This window comes from Chinchilla lanigera, unplaced genomic scaffold (genome assembly GCF_000276665.1).
Source record: "Chinchilla lanigera isolate Chin_1 unplaced genomic scaffold, ChiLan1.0 scaffold00044, whole genome shotgun sequence".
Lineage (NCBI taxonomy): Eukaryota > Metazoa > Chordata > Mammalia > Rodentia > Chinchillidae > Chinchilla > Chinchilla lanigera.
The window spans coordinates 18,721,263-18,739,692 of record NW_004955445.1 but is presented as its reverse complement, the minus strand read 5'-3'; the positions used below and the strand labels follow the sequence as shown (position 1 = coordinate 18,739,692).

At 46.8% G+C, this 18,430-nt stretch overlaps 1 protein-coding gene across 7 annotated transcripts in view; it reads right to left on the bottom strand.

The window, feature by feature from the left end:
• Positions 1-10,180: 10,180 nt before the first annotated feature.
• The window catches only part of Tti1 (TELO2 interacting protein 1), a 53,228-nt gene continuing 44,978 nt past the window's right edge, over positions 10,181-18,430 (bottom strand). For all 7 annotated transcript variants that reach the window (XM_005392546.2, XM_005392544.2, XM_005392545.2 and 4 more), the window contains one exon: positions 10,181-10,900. In XM_005392546.2, coding sequence (XP_005392603.1) covers positions 10,621-10,900 — 280 coding nt within the window. In that variant the 3' untranslated portion in view covers positions 10,181-10,620. The remainder of the gene's footprint in view (positions 10,901-18,430) is intronic.

Genomic DNA, 18,430 nt, shown 5'->3' with positions numbered 1-18,430 from the left:
AGGAGTGTAGTCTCAAGGACTGTGCCCCTCTTTTGCGTATACTTCCCAGGATTCGGCAAGCAAGTGCTCAGAAGCTAGAAATGTTCTGGGCCGCAACCGAGTCCCTCCTCAGTGGGACCTGAGGAACCTGCCCTGTCAGCCCTGAGTCCAGTTTCTGTCGCTGTTAAATGGATGTATATTCAGTCTCATGGGTCGTGAAGATCAGAGGGAGCTACGTAGCCAGGACAGTCAGCTCACACCTTGGTGCTGAACTCCCTGACAGCTGGTCGAGGGTCTAATTTGAGAACGTAGCTACCTGGCAGCCCACTAGTAATTCAACCACTGCCTTGGACTCTGTTGCTGCGGTTAACAGGGAGCCTCCCCTGTCTCTATAAGTAGCCCAGGGTGTGCTCACCTTTGCCTCGAATCCGCTCAGGCATCCACACATCAAGAGCAACTCGATAGCCACCACTGCCTGCTTTTGCACACGTGGGGACTGACGCTGGGAGAGAAGAGGAGCTTTCCCAAGGCCCCTGCTCCTCCCCACACTGAGCCACTGCCAGAGGCTGCCTCTGATCCTTGAGGCAGACACTGTGGCCTTCCAGGGCTGTGCACAATCAGGTAGGTCTGCTCTTTCCTGGTCTCACTCTGACCTGTGCTCCAGGGATCTGTATGCTGCAGGAACTGCTATCTTTGAGTGATAACTACTAGCTTCAATGCTCAGTGCTTTGCATGCACTAACTCACCGAGACCTACAATAACTCTATGGGGGTGCACTTCTATTATTATTCCCATCTTACAGAAAACTGACTTGTCAAAGTTCACAAGGCCGGTAAATGTGGCAAGTGGCAAAGCAAGGGCTCATAAACAAAAATGGAGCCCTAAAGAAAAGCCCCAGACAATAAACTTCCCCATGGCAATGTTTCCTTGGGCAGCGCTGATTCCTCAGACGCCCACTTTGTATCCATCAGAAGTAGAGCCCAGGCCCACCTTTCAGGACATAGCGCACACCAGCCTCTCTTCCCCAAGCCCTGACCTTGTTTTCACTTCCGTTGTCCACTGCTCCTACTTCACACCAACATGAGCAACGCTGAGTGTTGTAGTGTTACTGGAGCTTCAAGGCAAAAGTCCCAGCTTTGGGAGATCCAACAGCCCAGGGTCAGCTACTTGTTCCTAAACTAATCAGAGATGAGCAGTGGTAAAGTGCAGGAGAGAAGTTTTACTCAGCATGGCCAGGAAGAACAAACAAAGAGGTTCAAGACTTGTTGTTGAGGGGCTGACAGAAACTTTGGGGCTTTATAGAAAAGAGGAACAAAGCAAAGGTCAGGGTTTGCATAGCTGGAGCATAGGTGAGCCCAGTCAAGCAGTGGTCCCGTTGAGTGGTATCTCAGGTCTGGTTCCACGAGGTTGCTCCAGAGAAGTCCTTATGGCCTGAGTGGCAGTGAAATGATTGCCCCTGCTAAGCAGGGTGATCTCATCGTGGGATGTTCTGTCCGTAGAGGTTCTGCTGGAATTCAAGGTGACTGCAGGTTTAGGACAGTGGCTGGAGCATTCTAGGCATCACTCCAGCGTTCTGGCATTGGATACTGTAAAAGCTGGCAATTGGATGTCCTGAAAATCCTGAAAATTACTTTAGTTACTCATATCTTGGTGTCCACAGTCTTGAAGGGGGATGAGATGGACTAGGTAAATTTAGGGCTAACAAATCATATATTACTAGTTTTTAGACAGAGACACTTTAAATGATTAACAGGCCTTTGTGCAAAGCTGAGCAGGGATCTGATCCAAAGCTTTTGGTAACGGAGGAGACTGATATAAAATAAAAGCAGAGATGCCAAGCTTCATTCAGCTTTTAGTCACCATGGGCATCTGCGGGCCTAGCTTCTAAGTTCCTGCTAGAGTGGGCGCTTTGTACCTGCTTTTCCTTCTGCCCCCCAACCCCCTTTCCTGATGGGCAGATAAAGAAATGCAAGCTTGATGGCCTCCCCTCCACGAAGCATCTGGTTTCCTCTCAGTTCAATCTCTGTGCTGTCTTAGTTACTTTTCTCATTGCTGAGACAAAATACCTGACATCCACAAGGGAGGAAAGGTTTATTTGGCTCAGAATTTGTACAGAATTCAGTCCGTAGTCAGCTGGCTCCAAGGCAAGGTGGCATGGCAGAGGGGTATCACAGAGGAGAAACAGCTCATGGCAGGCAGAAGGTAGCAAAGCAAGCACGGGACCTTAGCAGTTTTCTTTCTGTCCTTTTTATATTATATCCAGGCTACCAGGATTAGGGCGGTGCCAAACCAATCAGCGGACTGATTTAGTAATCACTCATCCTTACTCCTAGCATTGCACCTTGAATCAATCACACCTCTGAAAAAGCCCCACCTCTGACTGTATGAGGAGATATATGGACACAAGCCATAACATGTGCTTTCATACATACCTCTAAATAGCACCATCTTCATCACAGCACAGGGTCCTTCAGAGCACTTCCCAGGCACCAGCCAGCACAGGAGTCTAGCACTCTGTCAGTCAGGCTCTTACCATGCTCTCATGAAGGTACTGAGGGGTGTGTGTGTGTGTGTGTGTGTGTTTCTAGGGACAAAACCAAGGCCCTTGTGCATGGTGGGCAAGTGCTGTAGAACTGAACCACCCCTCAGCCCAGGAGGTACTGTTTTTATTCCCATTTCATCAAGGCTCAGCGCAGTGGAGACATGCCCAAGGCATACACAGCATGGTCAGGATTCAAACCCAGGTCATCTATCTCCAGAGTCTCCAGTGAGCTGCTGTTTGTCTCTGCCCCATACAAGCTTCTGTTGCTGCTTCCTTCCTAACTCTCTGAGCCTTGCTCCTAAGAGGCAGAATTTATATCTTTTTGTCTCTGGGCCAGGTACACAGGAAACCTTAAAAAACGCTTATGAATTGAAATTTCCAACTAGCAGATTTTGAATCTCCTTCTATAAACAGATGCAATTGATATGCCATGTTAGGAGCCTCAAATTCGAACCTAATCTTTGTTCTTCATGGGCTCTGTCACTTGCACAGTCAGAAACGAGAGTCGAAATCTTCCTGTCCAAGGTGCTGAAGAGGAGGGGCCGCGTACAACCCTTCCACGAAGGAAAAGCTGAAGCCTCAGCGTGAACTGCGGCTCGGGATGGGGCAGAGGGCAACGTGCAGTGCTCTAAGAGTACTGAGGGAGAGCCCTGATCCAGCCTGGGCAGTTAGGAAAACCTCGGAGGCAGAGCTGTCTTTCGAGGGAGCTAGTGAGCTGGGTATGGGTAGGAGATCATCTTCTCTTATTCCAGGGGCCACGGGGTGGCTGCCTGCGCAGGGTAAAGCGAATCCTCCCAGATCCCTTCGCTTATTCCGAATGAGCACCGCCTTCCTGCCCCATAGCCCTAGTTCCTCTTGAGAAATGCAAACCACAAGGGAGGGGTCTCAGATGATGTTAGGCCCCTGACACTAATGTGAGGTTTCCATAGAAGTAGACTCACAACTCCCTCCTATCCTAATGATAAAATGTTTGGAAAGTTACACATGCATATGGTAAAAAAGAAAAAAAGTCAGAAGTAAACACAGGGTACCTTGTTAAGTCTTCTCATCACCAGTGCTGTTCCCATTCTTACAAGCTGCCACTTGGGTGTCCTTATGGAGGGATCTGCACATAAAGTACCCTCCTCCCACATGAGCAGCATTATTGTTCCACCTGCTATTTCCTTTTTTTTTTTTTTTTTTTTTTGCCAGTACCGGGAATCGAACACACGACCTCGCGCTTGCCAGGCAGGCGCTTTTGCCGCTGAGCTAAATCCCCAGCCCCCTGCTATTTCCTTTAATACTGTTTCTTGGAGCAGTACACAGAGAATGGACTTGTTCTTTTGAAAGGCTACATGGTACACTACACATGTTTGTGAGGCACTCATTCAGGCAGTTTCCTCCGGATGGACTTTTAGGTTATTTCCAATCTTTTATTAATGCAAACAATGAATCAACAAACACTGTATTCATTTTTGAACAAGGACAAATAAAGTCCTCAAAGCAGGACTGCTGAGTCAAAGGGTCTGTGCATTTCAAACTTGCACATTGCCATTTTCTCTTTTTTAATCCTGCACAGCGTGTTGTTACAGGGATGTACCACGCTGTCCATTCAACTAATCCACCTCGTTCTCCCCCAACCTTCTCTTACTTAAAAGATTTTATATTTATTTATTTTTTTTATTTTAAAGATAAAAGGAGGGAAACATTAACAGACATACAACATGTTACAACATATCACAAGCACAGTACAGACAATACAGAGTTACAAACAAAGTGGTAGGGAATTAACAATGGTGGTTGTATTACATTTTGATATCTTTAAAGAAGATTTTATATTTATGTTAAGGAAATACTTACAGCAATATTTCCCTACTTCTTACATACCACTCCTCAGTGGAATTCAGCAGAATTTCTTGTTGGTCAGGGGGTGTAGGGAATGTTCCCATCTTTTTTGGACGGACAGTTAAATCCTATGACTGGCTTATTTCCTATCTTTTGCTTTCAGTCTATGAGGTAGTAATGTAAAGCACTCCACCAAAAGCCCAGCACATATAGTCATTCAATATTTGTGGGTTTTTGTAAATTAGGAACAACGCTGTAGCAAACAGCTTATGTGTATGTACTGTTGTGTGCTCTGTCCAACTGGCCTCCAAAAAGTATGTACCGATTTACACAACTGCCTCTCACACTGCCAACACTGTACTACCGGATCACAGATGCTTTAGGGGGCAGAATGATGCTTGGATGCTGCTCCAAACTCTTCACCTGGAGATGGGGCAACTGAGGCTCAAGGAAGGAAAGCGAGGGCCCAAGGTCATCTCTGAGCTGTGGCACAGTTTGGTTCCTATTTGTGGCTTCTCCGGCCTCCTCGGGGACAGGGTCGCTGCTCAGAGCAGGAGAGCAATGGGTGGGGTCCATGGGGTGAGGAAGGACACGCGACGGGGCTAACGGGAGGCGAGCTGTACCTAGGTCTGCCCCACTGCACACCCGAGCCATGGAGAAGGCAATGTGTTTTATTTCAAGAAACTTCAGACTCTTCTCCACTACTTCGGCTCCAGCGCCCCACCCCCATCTCTTCCCTTGGAAACGGCCTCAGAGATTCTGAAAGGTGCTTTCCTTACTTCTGAGCCCGCCTGTGTGGGAGGAAGCTGAGGACGTGAGGGTACTGATTGAGAGAGCAGGTTGACACCCCAGGAGCTGTTGTGCAAAAAGAATGGCAAATTAAGTAAGGAGGGAAAAGGGAAGCGGGTGGTGGAGGCCGCCATTCATCCGCGATTTTTAACCCTTTCGTGCTGCAAAGGCAGTCAGTCCCTGACGCTGGGCTGTGGCTACCGTGAGACCTTCATAAACGGTGGGTGCTGAATGCTTTGAAGTGGGTAGGGCCCTGCTCCCTCCTCGTCCTCTGCGGACAGGCTTTGTACTCCGGGTAAAACTGTTGGAAAAGGTAGAACAGCTCCTAATCTAGGAGATGATTCCTGTGGGAAATCAGGCTGCTTTTCAAGCGTAATTTGAAAAGCCGCAGCCTCCAAACTTCAGTGGTGGAGGGGCGGGGGCGGGGGGGGGTTGCAGAGAGAATGCCATTTATAAAGCAATCAACGCTTCGACAGCGTCCACCATCATTCGGAATTATTTCCTGAAATTTGGCCTCTATTCCTTACTGTGGAGGAAAGGCAATGCGGGCACTTGGCTTCTAATCAAGCCCAACGCAGAGGGCTGGGGCGAGCCACACAAAGGGAGAGGGACCCTGCATTGTTCATCACAGCTGGAGCTGCAGAAAATCATTTCCAGGGCTCCTGCACTCTCTGGATGGAGCCGGAGGAAGCCTCATCAGACGTTCCATTCATCTCACTTCTTACTTTTAAACTTTAAAGCACATATTTATGTGCCTCAAGTTGCTCATGAACCACGGCATGTCAAACAGTTTGGAGTTGATGGAAGAGGTACATTTTCTCGTCCTGGGACTTTCAGAAACACAATTTCATTGCCAGTCTCTCTCCCTTCCGATTCCTCCCATGTGCCGCCATGAAATGAATATTCCTAAAATGCTGCTTTTGGTACCTGACTCACCTGTTCAAGAACCTTCCACCAACTTCTTGATCCTTTAAGGTTGGAACCCTCCATAAATGTGGCTTCAGAACCTGAAAGCTCCCAGACTGTCGGGCCACACATCTGGGGTGGTAACTGCCTGCCGTTCCGCACTGCTCCCTACCGTAGCATGTTCTTTTTTCCTGGTAGCTAAATACAGCCCTTCCTTTTGGGGAAACCACACCATCACAACTCTTTCTCCATACGGTTAGGGTGAGCTGACCTGACCCTCACCTCCAGGCCTGCCTATGGAATGTTTGTCTCGGGGACTGGCGGTGGTAAGCAAACCCCTGCCCTAGTTTTGTCAGGCTTTTGAGCTAAAAATCATTTTCACATTTTTAAAAGATTGTTTTATATATATAAATCAAAGCTGAGAGAGACCTACAGCCTGCAAAGCTGAACAGATTCCCTGTCTGCCACTTTCCAGGGCATGTTTGCTGGCATCTGTTGTAGGCAGACAATGCTTGGTTTTGGGCTGGACAAAGAATAGGCTGAGTTGATGGGAGTAGATCTTGGGGCTTTGGCTGGTGCTGCCAGGAGGAGACACACACCCTTCTAGGTGTTTGTTTTCTGGGACAAGATCTTACTATGTTGCTCAGCCTGGCCTCAAACTCCTGGACCCTCTCTTCCATGTGTTGAACTGAAGTATAAGGCTGGGACTATTACTGGTTTGCCATCACTGACACTTTATCAAGCGAGGCTTCTGGGGAATGAAGGCAACCAGGGAAAGTGGGATCAAAAGACAGAGGCAGGAGCCAGGATGAGTAGACACCAGATAGGCCTGCATGCCTTAGGCTTATTTATTTTCCCTGTCTGGAATGCCTTTGAGCCTCTCTGCCTGCCGAGACTACCTGTCCTACAGGATTTCACCTCCTCCTAGAAGCCTTCTTTGATTCTCTCATTACTGTGGGTCCCTTCAGCTCCTGAGTGTTTATGCTGAGAGTTAACTATAAATATCCTCAGCTGAATTGGAGGAATACATGGTGCATCCTTGATAAAGCCATAGGCAGTGAGCTGGGAAGCAGGTAGCGCCCCAGGCACTGTGATAGCTGCTTTATAGACATTACAGCATTTATTCTCCCTGATGCAGCTGCTGGAAGAGGCAAAGGCAGGTACTCCATTTCAGGGATGGGAAAAACAATCTCAAAAGTAAAGTGACTTGCCCAAGGCTACGTAATAGTCAGAGGTGGAGTCAGAAATGAAGCCCAGTTCCACTGATCTCCAAATCATCCACACTTTCTACAGTACGGAGCCTCCTGAGGATCACAGCCAACCCTTTCCCAGCCATTGGCATAAGATGCCCTGGATCCTGCTCTACACCTTCCTGAATTCTCCAGGAACCTTCTACTGCCTGCAGAGCACAGCTCAGATATCTCTGCCTAAAGTTCAGGGCCTTTTGGCTTCTGTCCATTTATTCTTTACCTACCCTGAAGTCCAGCCACAGCCATACTTGTGCTGCTCCCCTCTGGAGGGAGGAGAAGTCCTCCTGTCCCAGGGAAGTAGAAGAGAGGGGAAGGAGGCACCTCTGTTAACAAGGCCTAGACTGAGTCAGCTGGACGGGCTCAAAATTAAAGTTGTCAAAGTATCATTGGAGAGGTGCTCTAGTTTTTGTTTTTCTTTTTAAATCAAGTGCAACAGTCTGCCTTCAGGGATGGGGAAGCAATGCAGGACACCTCACCTCTTTAGGGAAGAGGTGGGACAGCATGGCAAACCCACCTGTGCTCATTACCTCCCGGGCGCTTTCCCAAGCCCATCTATCAGGACGTGTGTGAGCATCTGCCCTTGGGGTCAGGATACCACCACCGCCTGGCGCACCCAGCCACTGTGAGAAGGCAGCCTGCTCTGATCTTGTGGGGAGCGGCTATGTAACGCTCGACAAGTCACGCCACCTCTCTGACCTGTTTTCTCATTTGTCAGGGCCGGGAGACTGAATTAGCCTATCACTTTGTGTCCCCAGTGGAGTTAGGAACAATGCTGTGAATCTTTTTACCATTCTCTCAATTAAAGGCACTTCTCTTCTCTTCCCAAAGGAGATCATCCTAGAACTTCAAAGCTGGGAAAGCTAAATGATAGTGCATACTTGGGGGGGGTGTCTTAGTTTGGGGTCACAGGTAGTCTCTGGAGCTGCACTTAGAATTCAATGAGGGCAGCTACAGCAGATGCAGTGCCCTCCTGTATGAGAGGAGGAAAGGAGCTTTGAGGAATGGGTCCTCATTTCAGTACATGCTTGGAGGTACCCAGAACTCTAAAGATGAGGACCATCCCCTCTGGTCTAATTTCTCTGTTCTTCTAGCTGGGGAACAGAGGCCCAGAGAGAAGAGAGGCTCCCAGAAGCTCACCAGCAGAGGCAGGACCAGAGCCAGGCTACTGCCAACTAGATCCAAGCTGGACATCTCACTACCCTGGCAAGGCAGACCCTTAAAGGAAATCACCAAACCTCTCCAGAACTAGCTGAGGACCCTTATTCCAATGTGTCCACATGCTGGCCACCTTCTGGCTTTTTCCATAGCTTGGGGATTATCTATGCTACTGGAAGACTTGGCTAGCTGACGCCTTAATCCCTGTGCATCTGGTGAGGGAGCGTCTTCATTCTTGGGATCCTGCAGTGTGTGTGTGTGTGTGTGTGTGCGTGTGCGTGTGTGAGAGTGTGGCTATGTGCCTACAATTACATAATCATTGTGTTAAACTCCTTAGCTAGAAAAAAGTCAAGTATTTATCCTGCCTTTTCTACATAAACAGTAGTTTCAGGATACCACATGGTTGAGGAAGGGAAAGTTCCCTTTACATGAGCACTGTGGCTAAACGTAAGCCAGCACGGTGGAATTAGAAGAGCAGTATCCAGCAATCCCAAGAGGGGATGGAGATAGCAGGAGACCCCAGTGGCTGCTAATACCACCCTATGAGATGAGGCGTTATGTGCCTCCTGATGGAAGTGATACTACCTAGGGAGGACTAGGTCAAAACACACAACCAAGAAAAAAAGTCAAATCTGACTCAAGATTCTTGCACTGCCTCCCAATTTACAGATGTAGGTGACAGGAAAAACCTGTGAAATGACCCTCCAGGGATGCCATCAGTAAATCCAGACAGTGGGAAATGCTATAGGATAAATGGCCTTGTTTCCTCCCCAAAAAATTTACAAGGGAAAGGGAAGGGAGGTGGAAAGGGCATCTATAAATTAAAAAAAGATTTACTAAGGGACACATCAATACCAGCAATGTACATACCTTAATTTTGATCCCGATTCAAACATGCTGGGCAAACCGAGGCACTGACTTAATATTTGACAATGCTAAAGGATCATTGTTAATTTTTAGAAAGTATTATAACAGTATTGTGGTTATACATTTTAAAGAGTTTAGAAGCCAGCTGTGGTAGCACACACCAATAACCCCAGCTACTCGAAAAGGTGAGGTAGGAGGACCACAAGTCTTTGGGTAGCCTGGCAACTCCACAGGATCCCATCTCAAAAAAAGGGCCAGGGATGTAGCTCAGTAGAGTGCTCGGCCTAGCATGTGTGAAGCCCTGGGTTCAACCCCTAATACTGTAATAGAATACAAATAAAACCACCCCCAGCAGTTTGGATAAGACATCTAGGATTTGCTTGAAAATAATCCAGGAGGGTGAAGGGGTAAGCAAATGAGCAGTGGTTTAAATGGAGCAAGACGTTGATAGCCAGGGCCAAATGCTGACAGCCAGTGAAGCCAGGGTTTGGGTATAGACTTCTTTACATACTTACAGCAACCAATTAAGAAATTAATTTCCTACTTAAAAGGTACCTGCAAAATTGTTGTGAGTGGCTGCCTTAGGGAGGGAAACCAGATGTCTGGGAAATGGGGAGAGAAGACTTATTTTTCACTGCTTTCTGTTTTGCACTATTGGATTTTGTACTATAGTTCTTTGTATCCATCCAAGAACATAAACTCGGGCCGGAGATGTAGCTCAGTGGTACAGCACCTGCCTGGAAGTGTGAGGCCCTGGGTTTGATTCCTGGCACCAAAAAAAAAAAGAACAACAACAAAAAAAACACCCCATAAACTCATTTAAACATATCACCCAATTTAAATAACCAACTTCAAAGTGAACTCTTGATCACACTTTTCATCAAAAAAGGATCTTTACTTCATTTTTTTCCAAAGAACAGGTCAGGTACAACAAATTAGCTCCTTTTCATTGTTAGAGGGAATCAATGTGTGGATGGAGAGGGACCCATCTATGTATTTGTGATGGCAGCGTTATGTTCTTAAGATTCTTGGATGTGTGACACTTAAACAAGGCCAGGACACATATCATCGCTAATCATTCAGGGTGTGTGTGTGTGTGTGTGTGTGTGTGTGTGTGTGTGTGCCTTGTGAGGCAGGTAGGGCCGTGGAGATGGTATGCTAAGGAGTTAAACCCTTAGAGCCCTGAGACAATGTCATTTGAAAACTGGAGGAATGAAATATAAATAACAGTCAGCTACTTTCCTTCAATCCAATTCCAAGCAGTTGTGTGATCGATCAATCGATTGGCCGTCTGATCCACCTTCACATTCATCTCTGCTGCTGGGGTACAGTTGGCCCAACTTTTGGCTGGTAGTGGAGGGTGCTCTTTCCAGGAGGCAGGGCCTGCCCCTCACACAGGGGTGGGCACTGCAGCTCTCGGAGCAGACGGAGCACGTTGGCGGTGTAGGGGTTCTGCTGCCCACAGGCCCCCCGCAGCTGCACCGGGTGGAGGCTGGGGTGAGGGGGTGTGAACTGCAGTGGGCAGTAAAGCTCATTCAGGAGGAACCAGGTGGAGTCTGGATCTACCTTCATCAAGTGTAGGAAGACGCTGTGGAGAAAGGGCAGGAGTGAGCAGGCGATGTGGAGGACAGAGGGAGAAAAGGGGCGAGTTGGTGTGCTCCCACCCCAGGGGCTGTTTACTGAGCCATCTGAGAAGAAATTGATAATGACATCAAATCACTTCAAACACCAGAAGAAACCTACTTTAGCTGCTAAGACAGGCCCATTAGGACGGTCCCAAAGCCTAACGGAAATAGAGGTAAACAGTTTCATATCCATTGACATAGAGTAAAATAGTAATTAGTCTCAGCAGAACAATATTGACATTAAACAAGCTCTTGGCAAAGGCACAGGTTGAGTTCTGGAGTGTAAAGCTGGAGTTTCTGAAAAAAAGAAGAGAAAAACGACAAAGCCCACCCTTCATTACTGCCTCTGCTGGGCTCAGGAAGAGCGGGGGTGGCAGAAGGATGCACGTAAGGCCAGACCAGCCCCAGAGCAGGGCTCTCTGTCCTGCTCGGGGACATGGTAAACCATTCCGTTTCTTTGTCTCCAGGTCTTCGTGTGGGCTCCCAGCTCCCTGCTGAACTCTGCAGCTGGGCCATTTCTGGGCACCCAGAGCAGTGGGTGGTTGGTGGGTTGGATACACGCTCGTGGTTCCTGTGAGGAGCTCCTCTGCTCCTAGGGTTTGGCTCTACAGGGACACTTGTCTCTTGGAAGGGGCCAGAGCAGATGAGCCCTGCCCATGACGCTGGGCAGAGGCAGAGCACTGTGTCCTACATACAACACAGACAGGGCTCAAGGGCCTGGGGCCGCCATGCACCCTCTAAGGATGACGTTCTCTATCCTGGCCTGTACTTTGGTTGTAGCCCTTGCCTCTTATCAGTTTAACTCCTGTTTTTGAACTACTGATCACGTGCTCAGGGCCACTGTCACAGACAGTCCATTGTAAACCTCAAAGCCGTGGCTATTCAGTCCCAGAAAGGATGGGGCCCGCCACCTCAGCCCACCCATCACCTGCTAGGGGCACTACCTTTCCACTTTGCCCAGGTACACTGCTCCTTCTTCTCATTCGGGACACCTTTCCTGCACATACCAGCTACACGCTCACCGGCCATCTCCCTTCCTCACAAGACAAGCTCCCTGAGGGCATGGGATGGCACACAGGAAACCCCCGGTTACCTTTTGATTAGAGAGGGGTTCTTGTCTCTAATGAGACAAGAGGATTCGGTGATTTGTATGAGGTGGCTCACTTAGTGGCTCACTAAGATGACCTGCCTTTCCAGAGGGTTACATCCTGTGTAAGGAGCTGAAGGAGAGGTCAGCTGCTTATCATTAAGGAACAAGGAACATTCCAGGATCCACGTTATCATGATATCACCAGCTGTGCGGCTGCAAGAATTATTCAACTTGTCTCAGTCTGTTTCCTCATTTTAAAAATGGCAGATGTACCTCACTCAGGGTTTTGCTGAGGGTGAAAGCACACATCAAACCCCAAAGTCTAGCACATGTGATTCCCTACTAACCAATACAGTCGGCTCTCTATACCTGTGGGTTCTGCCTGTGGATTCAACAAACCATGGATTGATAATATTTGAAAAAAATTGTGTCTGTATTAAACACGTACAGACTCTTCTTCTTGTCTTTATTCTCTAAACAATACAGTGTAACAACTATTTATACAGCATTGACACTGCATCAGGTATTGTAAGTAATCTAGGGATGACCTCAAGTATACAGGAGGGTTTTATGCAAATATTATCCTACTTTATCTAAAGGACTTGAATATCCTCCGATTTGGGTGTATGTTACCTGCAAAGGGTTCCAGAACCAACCCTATCCAGACAGTGACAGACAGCTGTATATAGGATCTATTTGATGGACCACATGTTTGTCTTGACAATTATTCCTAGGATCCTCTTATATACTTCTGGGCACCAAATAGGAAATTAAATGCTTGCTAAACAAAACTAAATATTTGCTCTTTAATTTTGTTGACCTGAAATTAATGTCCTCAAGGGATTCGGGTTTTACCTCTGTAAAGCTAGTTTTTCTTTCTTCCCTGCATTTAACAGACACATGCTCAAGAGGTAAAGGAAGCAGCTGGGGGAGAGGGGGCACTTTGGAAAATTTCCAGGCCTGTTCTGTGCCTAAACAATGTTAAATTTTCTTTGCTTAAGATAATCTTGTGTTTATAACCTGTACAGTGGTTGCTGGAGAAGTGATTAGAATATTCTAATTCATCGTTTCCACTCCACCGCAGAAAGGAGATGGGGCTTGCGTGGGAGAGAATTTTTGTTTAAAAACAAAAATATCTTTGATAATTAGAGTGGCAAGGGAAATGATAAAAAAAAAACCCCACCAGAAATGGGAAACGATTTCTATTTACACGTGACAGAGTTGACAGTTTTCCCTAGTGCCAAAGACTGTTAGAATGCAAATGGTTTCACTTGATTTCAAGAACTGGAACAATTTCTCAAGCTACAGCATGGCACTATCGCTTCAAATATTTTTATCTGGACAACATCCAGTAGAGTGGGGCCACAGCCCAGTTCAGTCACAGCTCTGCTCTGACTTACGTAGCATGAAAACATGGCAATGTTCATTTTCAGAACCCTTTTTAACATGCTAAATGTGGATGTTGTATTCCTTGGCAGAAAAGGAAAGAAGCCACTCTCTGCCCTGTGAGATCTCCAAACAAAATGCTAACAGGGAAGCAAAGAAAAAAATGTATGCAAAGTTCACCTTTGTTTATTAAGCAAAAGCCAAACTCTTGGAAGAATTAATTTGCGTCTTATTTCTTTGCTCTTAAAGGGGTGGACACCCCAGAATGGCAGGCAGCAATGCAAGTTCCTTCTGCCTCTGTAGCTCGAAGCAAATTGTTTTGCATTGTATACCTGCTTCCTCTTTCTGCAAAGGAGGCTGATCACAGCCAACCCACCCTCCTCCCAGGTTTGTTCTCAGGCTCTGGGAAGAGGAGGTGCAGGAAACACTTTGAAGTGTATAATGAAAACACTATTCCTTCCAGAGAGAGACAGAGGGAATCTGTGTATGTGTGTGTGTCTAAGGAACAATTATCACTACCAACTCTAGCAGCACCACCACGCCACAGATAATTCTCACACACGGGGAAAGGGCAAAACATGTGTCTTGTGTCTCACTCATAATTCCTCCACACTGACTTGGTGGGGGTTCCAGTTCTCAGGCAATAGAGTTCTAATTTGGCTTAATTTTAGGAAGAAACGAATGCAGTCTGCTTTGCCCTCCACACGCCTGAGGTGAGGAGCAAACATTGTGCCATGCAACCAGATGGCTGGCACGCACAGCTGCGCTCTTGCTCGGCAGGAGGCACATGACCTGCTGAACTCTAAATATTGACAAATTCTGAACCTGGACCTTCACTGGCTTCCACCCTCGGGAGCTGTGCCTGAGGACCAGGAAGTCTGATACCACTTTGCTCTGGGGCCAGTTTCCACCCAGCCTGCGCTGGGATGAGGTACTCCCAGAGAGGAGAGAGCCCAGAGCAAAGCTGAAGCCCTTGGAAGTCCATTCTGCATAATTGAAAGCCAGAAGACAAAGGCAGGACCTCTGCTTTGAAGCTACTGGGGTAACTGCCTGGAAAATGTTCCTAATATATCTTGAAACATGGCAGAGATGGCTGTTGAACATGCCAAATGGCCAGTTCCATCTTTTTTCAAACCCAAAGAGAAACGCTTTTAAAAAAATATATGTACACTATTTAACTCCTGAACAAAAATTTCTTTCTCCTTCCCCTAGGCCCAAATGAGTGGCTCTGGGGAGCACAGTTATCAAGAGATTACCTGGTCCCCAGAGCAGGGGGAGGCACTCAGCTGTGCCTCATGCCTTCTTGTGTCCTGAGGCGAGTGATTATCTCTCAATAACCTGTAGGGCCGTGTAGCTTAAATGATAACTTGACTTTAAAAAATTTAGAACTCGCCGTTAGGCAGTTTCTAAGCAACCTCTGTTTCCATGGCAAAGAAGCCTGGTGTTTATACTGATTTTTCACTTAAAATGCGGTTTTATTGAATTTTACTTCACGCAGGCAGCCATTTCCCTGCACTTCAGCCTATCTACAATTGATGGGTATCAGTAAGCACCTAATAAACTCCAGATGCCCAACAACAGAAGCAGCTCACTCCCTCAGGATCGGCCTTGGGGTGCTTTGAGGGAGCAAGCTGGGGGTGAAGTGGCCTGGAGAGGTAGAAAATGCACTACTGGAATCTGGTCAGCCGGGTCCTATCTCCTCGTGGTTCATCACACGTTTGCTAGCACTTGGTGCAGCCCAGGCACTGTGTACGGTGCTGGGACACAAAGACAAGGACAAAGGCTTTGGTCTCCGAGCCCTGCCTGGTGTGGAAGGCAAGCAGATCACAGAGGCCCATGGTGCAATACGGCGAGGGCCACGCTAAGCAGCATGAGTGGAGTGGGGCCAGGGAAGGATTCCTGAGGAGCAGACACAGCAAGTCACGCCTCTGTAAAGGGAGTGAGATCTGACCAACTCTGGGGTGACTTCTGGCTCTGACATTCATGGCAGTTTCCCAGCATGAGCACTGGGTCACCCGCCTCAATATGGCAAAACCAAAAACAAACCCCTCCACTGCAAAAGTGACTACTACAGAGTATGTCCTCACCATCTCTGTCTAGACAACATCTGCTCAAAGGGAACTCCAGAAAACCGGCAGCCAATCAGGACTCGGCAAAAGCTAAATAAACTGTAACTGAAACGTAAGGCTTCCAGCTCTCCTGGGTGACAGGCTATTCTTTTTCTGTCAATTACTTGCTTGAGGGATCTGCTGTTCCTTGTTTCTTTCTGGATTTATAAAATGCTCTCATGAGCTGTCTAAATGCCAGTGGTAAAGAAGTTGTGGCTTTGTGATCTGTTTATTTATTTATTTATTTGGGGCTTCTAAAGAAGTTATGTGGGATATCTCCTTAGGAGCATGACGCAGGCTATGTCTGCACAGGAAGGACTGAATGTGATCTGAAAATGAAGTCACTTGTTGGGAAGTTGGCAGACCCACAAAGCGACATTAGCCTGCCTGTTTCCTCTCCAGCAGAACAGCCTCCCCATTCCTCTCTTCTCTGGCCGCTCTTCTCTCATATTCTGTGCATGTTGTTGTTGAAAATGAGGCTGTGTGTTGCCTTTGAAACAAATGGATGCTCAGGGTGTCTACGCGTCCTAGCCGGCAAGCAGTGGGGCTATGTTTCCATACTCGGTAATTTACTCTAATGGGTCTCGGTTCATTGGTTAACCAGTATTTCAAGCCTGTCCTTTCTTGCTATTCAATTTAGCTATCTTCCTCTGCACGGAGGTAGTTTTTTGTTTTCAAATGTTGGAAATGGAGGATTATGACTGGAAGCAACAATTTGCTCTCCAAAATAAATACTACCAATTACCTTTGCAGCTATACGTACTTGTTAGGCTTAACTATATTTACCTGTTCAAAACCATTCATCTATCCATCTAACTCCAACATGCATACTCACACAGACCCATATTAAAAACATTTAAATGCACTGAGGTCAGGATTTAAAACCATAAGCACCAATGGAAGCGCATGATGCTAATGGTGCCCCTAAAGTACCAAAGATAAAGTATCATAAATGCAGTGGAATGATTCCATTACTTTGTGCATATTTAAAAGAATATGGCACCGAGGCCCAATCTGTTACAGACAATTCAAAAATAAGCCAGGACCTAGTAGAATTTAAATCCCAGTGGTTGGGATTTAAAAGCAGCCCTTTCCATCTGGCCATATTTCCATCCCCAGGCCTCCGAAGGCCTAGGTCCCATGACAGCGTTGTCTGGCACGGACTTCACAGCGGCCTTTTGTGCAGACTGACTCCGGCCTTGGCACAGGCTGGCTGCACTCTCAGGCCACATGCAGGGTCTCCGGCCCCTCCCTGGAAGATAAAGACATCTCCACAGTGGTCTATTTTGCCCCACTCGTCCCTGAACTGTTTTCCTGTAACCTGTGCTTTGGCTCTAAGCCAGCAGCCCTCACTGATGGGTGCCTGAAGAAATGGCTCTCAAAAATATACTTCTGTATTTACTGCAAGGATGCCGAGCATGTTAGTCACAACAATACTCTGTGCTCTTCTAAGATGACCCATGGAGACATTTTCTTATGGTTCAGTAACAAGGAACGCTGTGCTTCTTTCTGAAAAGCTTTTTCTTTTCTTAGGCTTATTCCAGTATTTACTGGAAGCTGCATATCAGATGATATTTCCCTCTTTGCTCTGTGTGTTAGGAAGCACAGAGCCAAGCAAAGCGGCTGCGCTCTTAACTCTGCACTTCATGTATCAACCTCAGTTCTGGGTTTCTCTTGCTTTTTCACTTATTGTTTTTCCCTTTTCAAAATTTCCTTCATTTATTTCCTTTTTTCCTTGTTGCATAAACTCAATTTATAGGATGCCTTAAGTCATTTTTTGAATTAAGGGGGACATTTAATGATGAACAACTACTATTTATTAACTTTTTAATCTGTGGTGTTGTTTTGTGTGAAAATTTTTTATTGAGCCTTGTAATAATTGTATTAGGTAGAAAGTAGATGTTTGTTATTTCAGCCTCGTAGAAGAGGAAACAGACTTTGAGAAGTTAACTCACCTAGGCTACACTGCCATCAAACAGCAGTGTGGGCCAACTCTAACTTGGTATTCCTCTTTGAAATCTTCATTCTCAAAACAGTACTTGGCTCATCGTAAGAGATCTAATAAAAATCTCTGCAATAGGGGCTGGGGTGTAGCTCAGTGGTGGAGTGCACTTCTAGCACTAGAAGGACCCTGGGCTAACTTCCACGCACCCCCACCTGCAGGCATAATAAGGAAAGACAACTGAGGCCATTTCCATGGCTACTTTACTTGGTATTGAGATTATCACATTCACCCCAACTTCCTAGGGGCTCTAGACAGATGGCAGACTCAGTAAAGGGACGAAATGGCTACCCTGTGTCATACCAACGCTTTTGCCAACTAACATCCGCTTTGTGCAGGCAGTGCAGTCACTGGGCTCATCAGCCATCAAGAGCGTCCTGTTCCCGATGTACCCGATGTGCACACATCCCCACTGGGTGGTAAAGCAGCTGAACCTGGCAGATTATCAGTCATGTGACAACACCACGGAAGCAGGGAAAGGAACGGGAGCATTTGATTTAAGTAGCACAGAAGTTTCTGGCTTCAGATCTGAAACCCAGCAACCTACTTTGTTTGTAATCTGCATGGCAGATGTCTCTTATCTTTGACACCATGAAATCATGCCGGTATATGCACAGTGAACAGCTTCACATCTGAATGTATTTTTAGAACAATGGGCCTTGAAAAGAAAAGCAGCAATGCTTGTCAAAAGATAGATAATGGGAAAGCTAACTACTCAGGTCTGAATTTGTCAACTATTAATCAAGTGCCAAAAGGAAAAATATTACGAGTGCCCTCATTTCCACCCTGGGTGAAATCCAAGAGGGAAATAGCTTTGTAGCCCAACCTCAAACAAACTGCCCACACCATTCAAGGCAATGAGCTTCTCATTTCAAGTTAGCTGAACTAATGGCTCACCTCTGTGGCT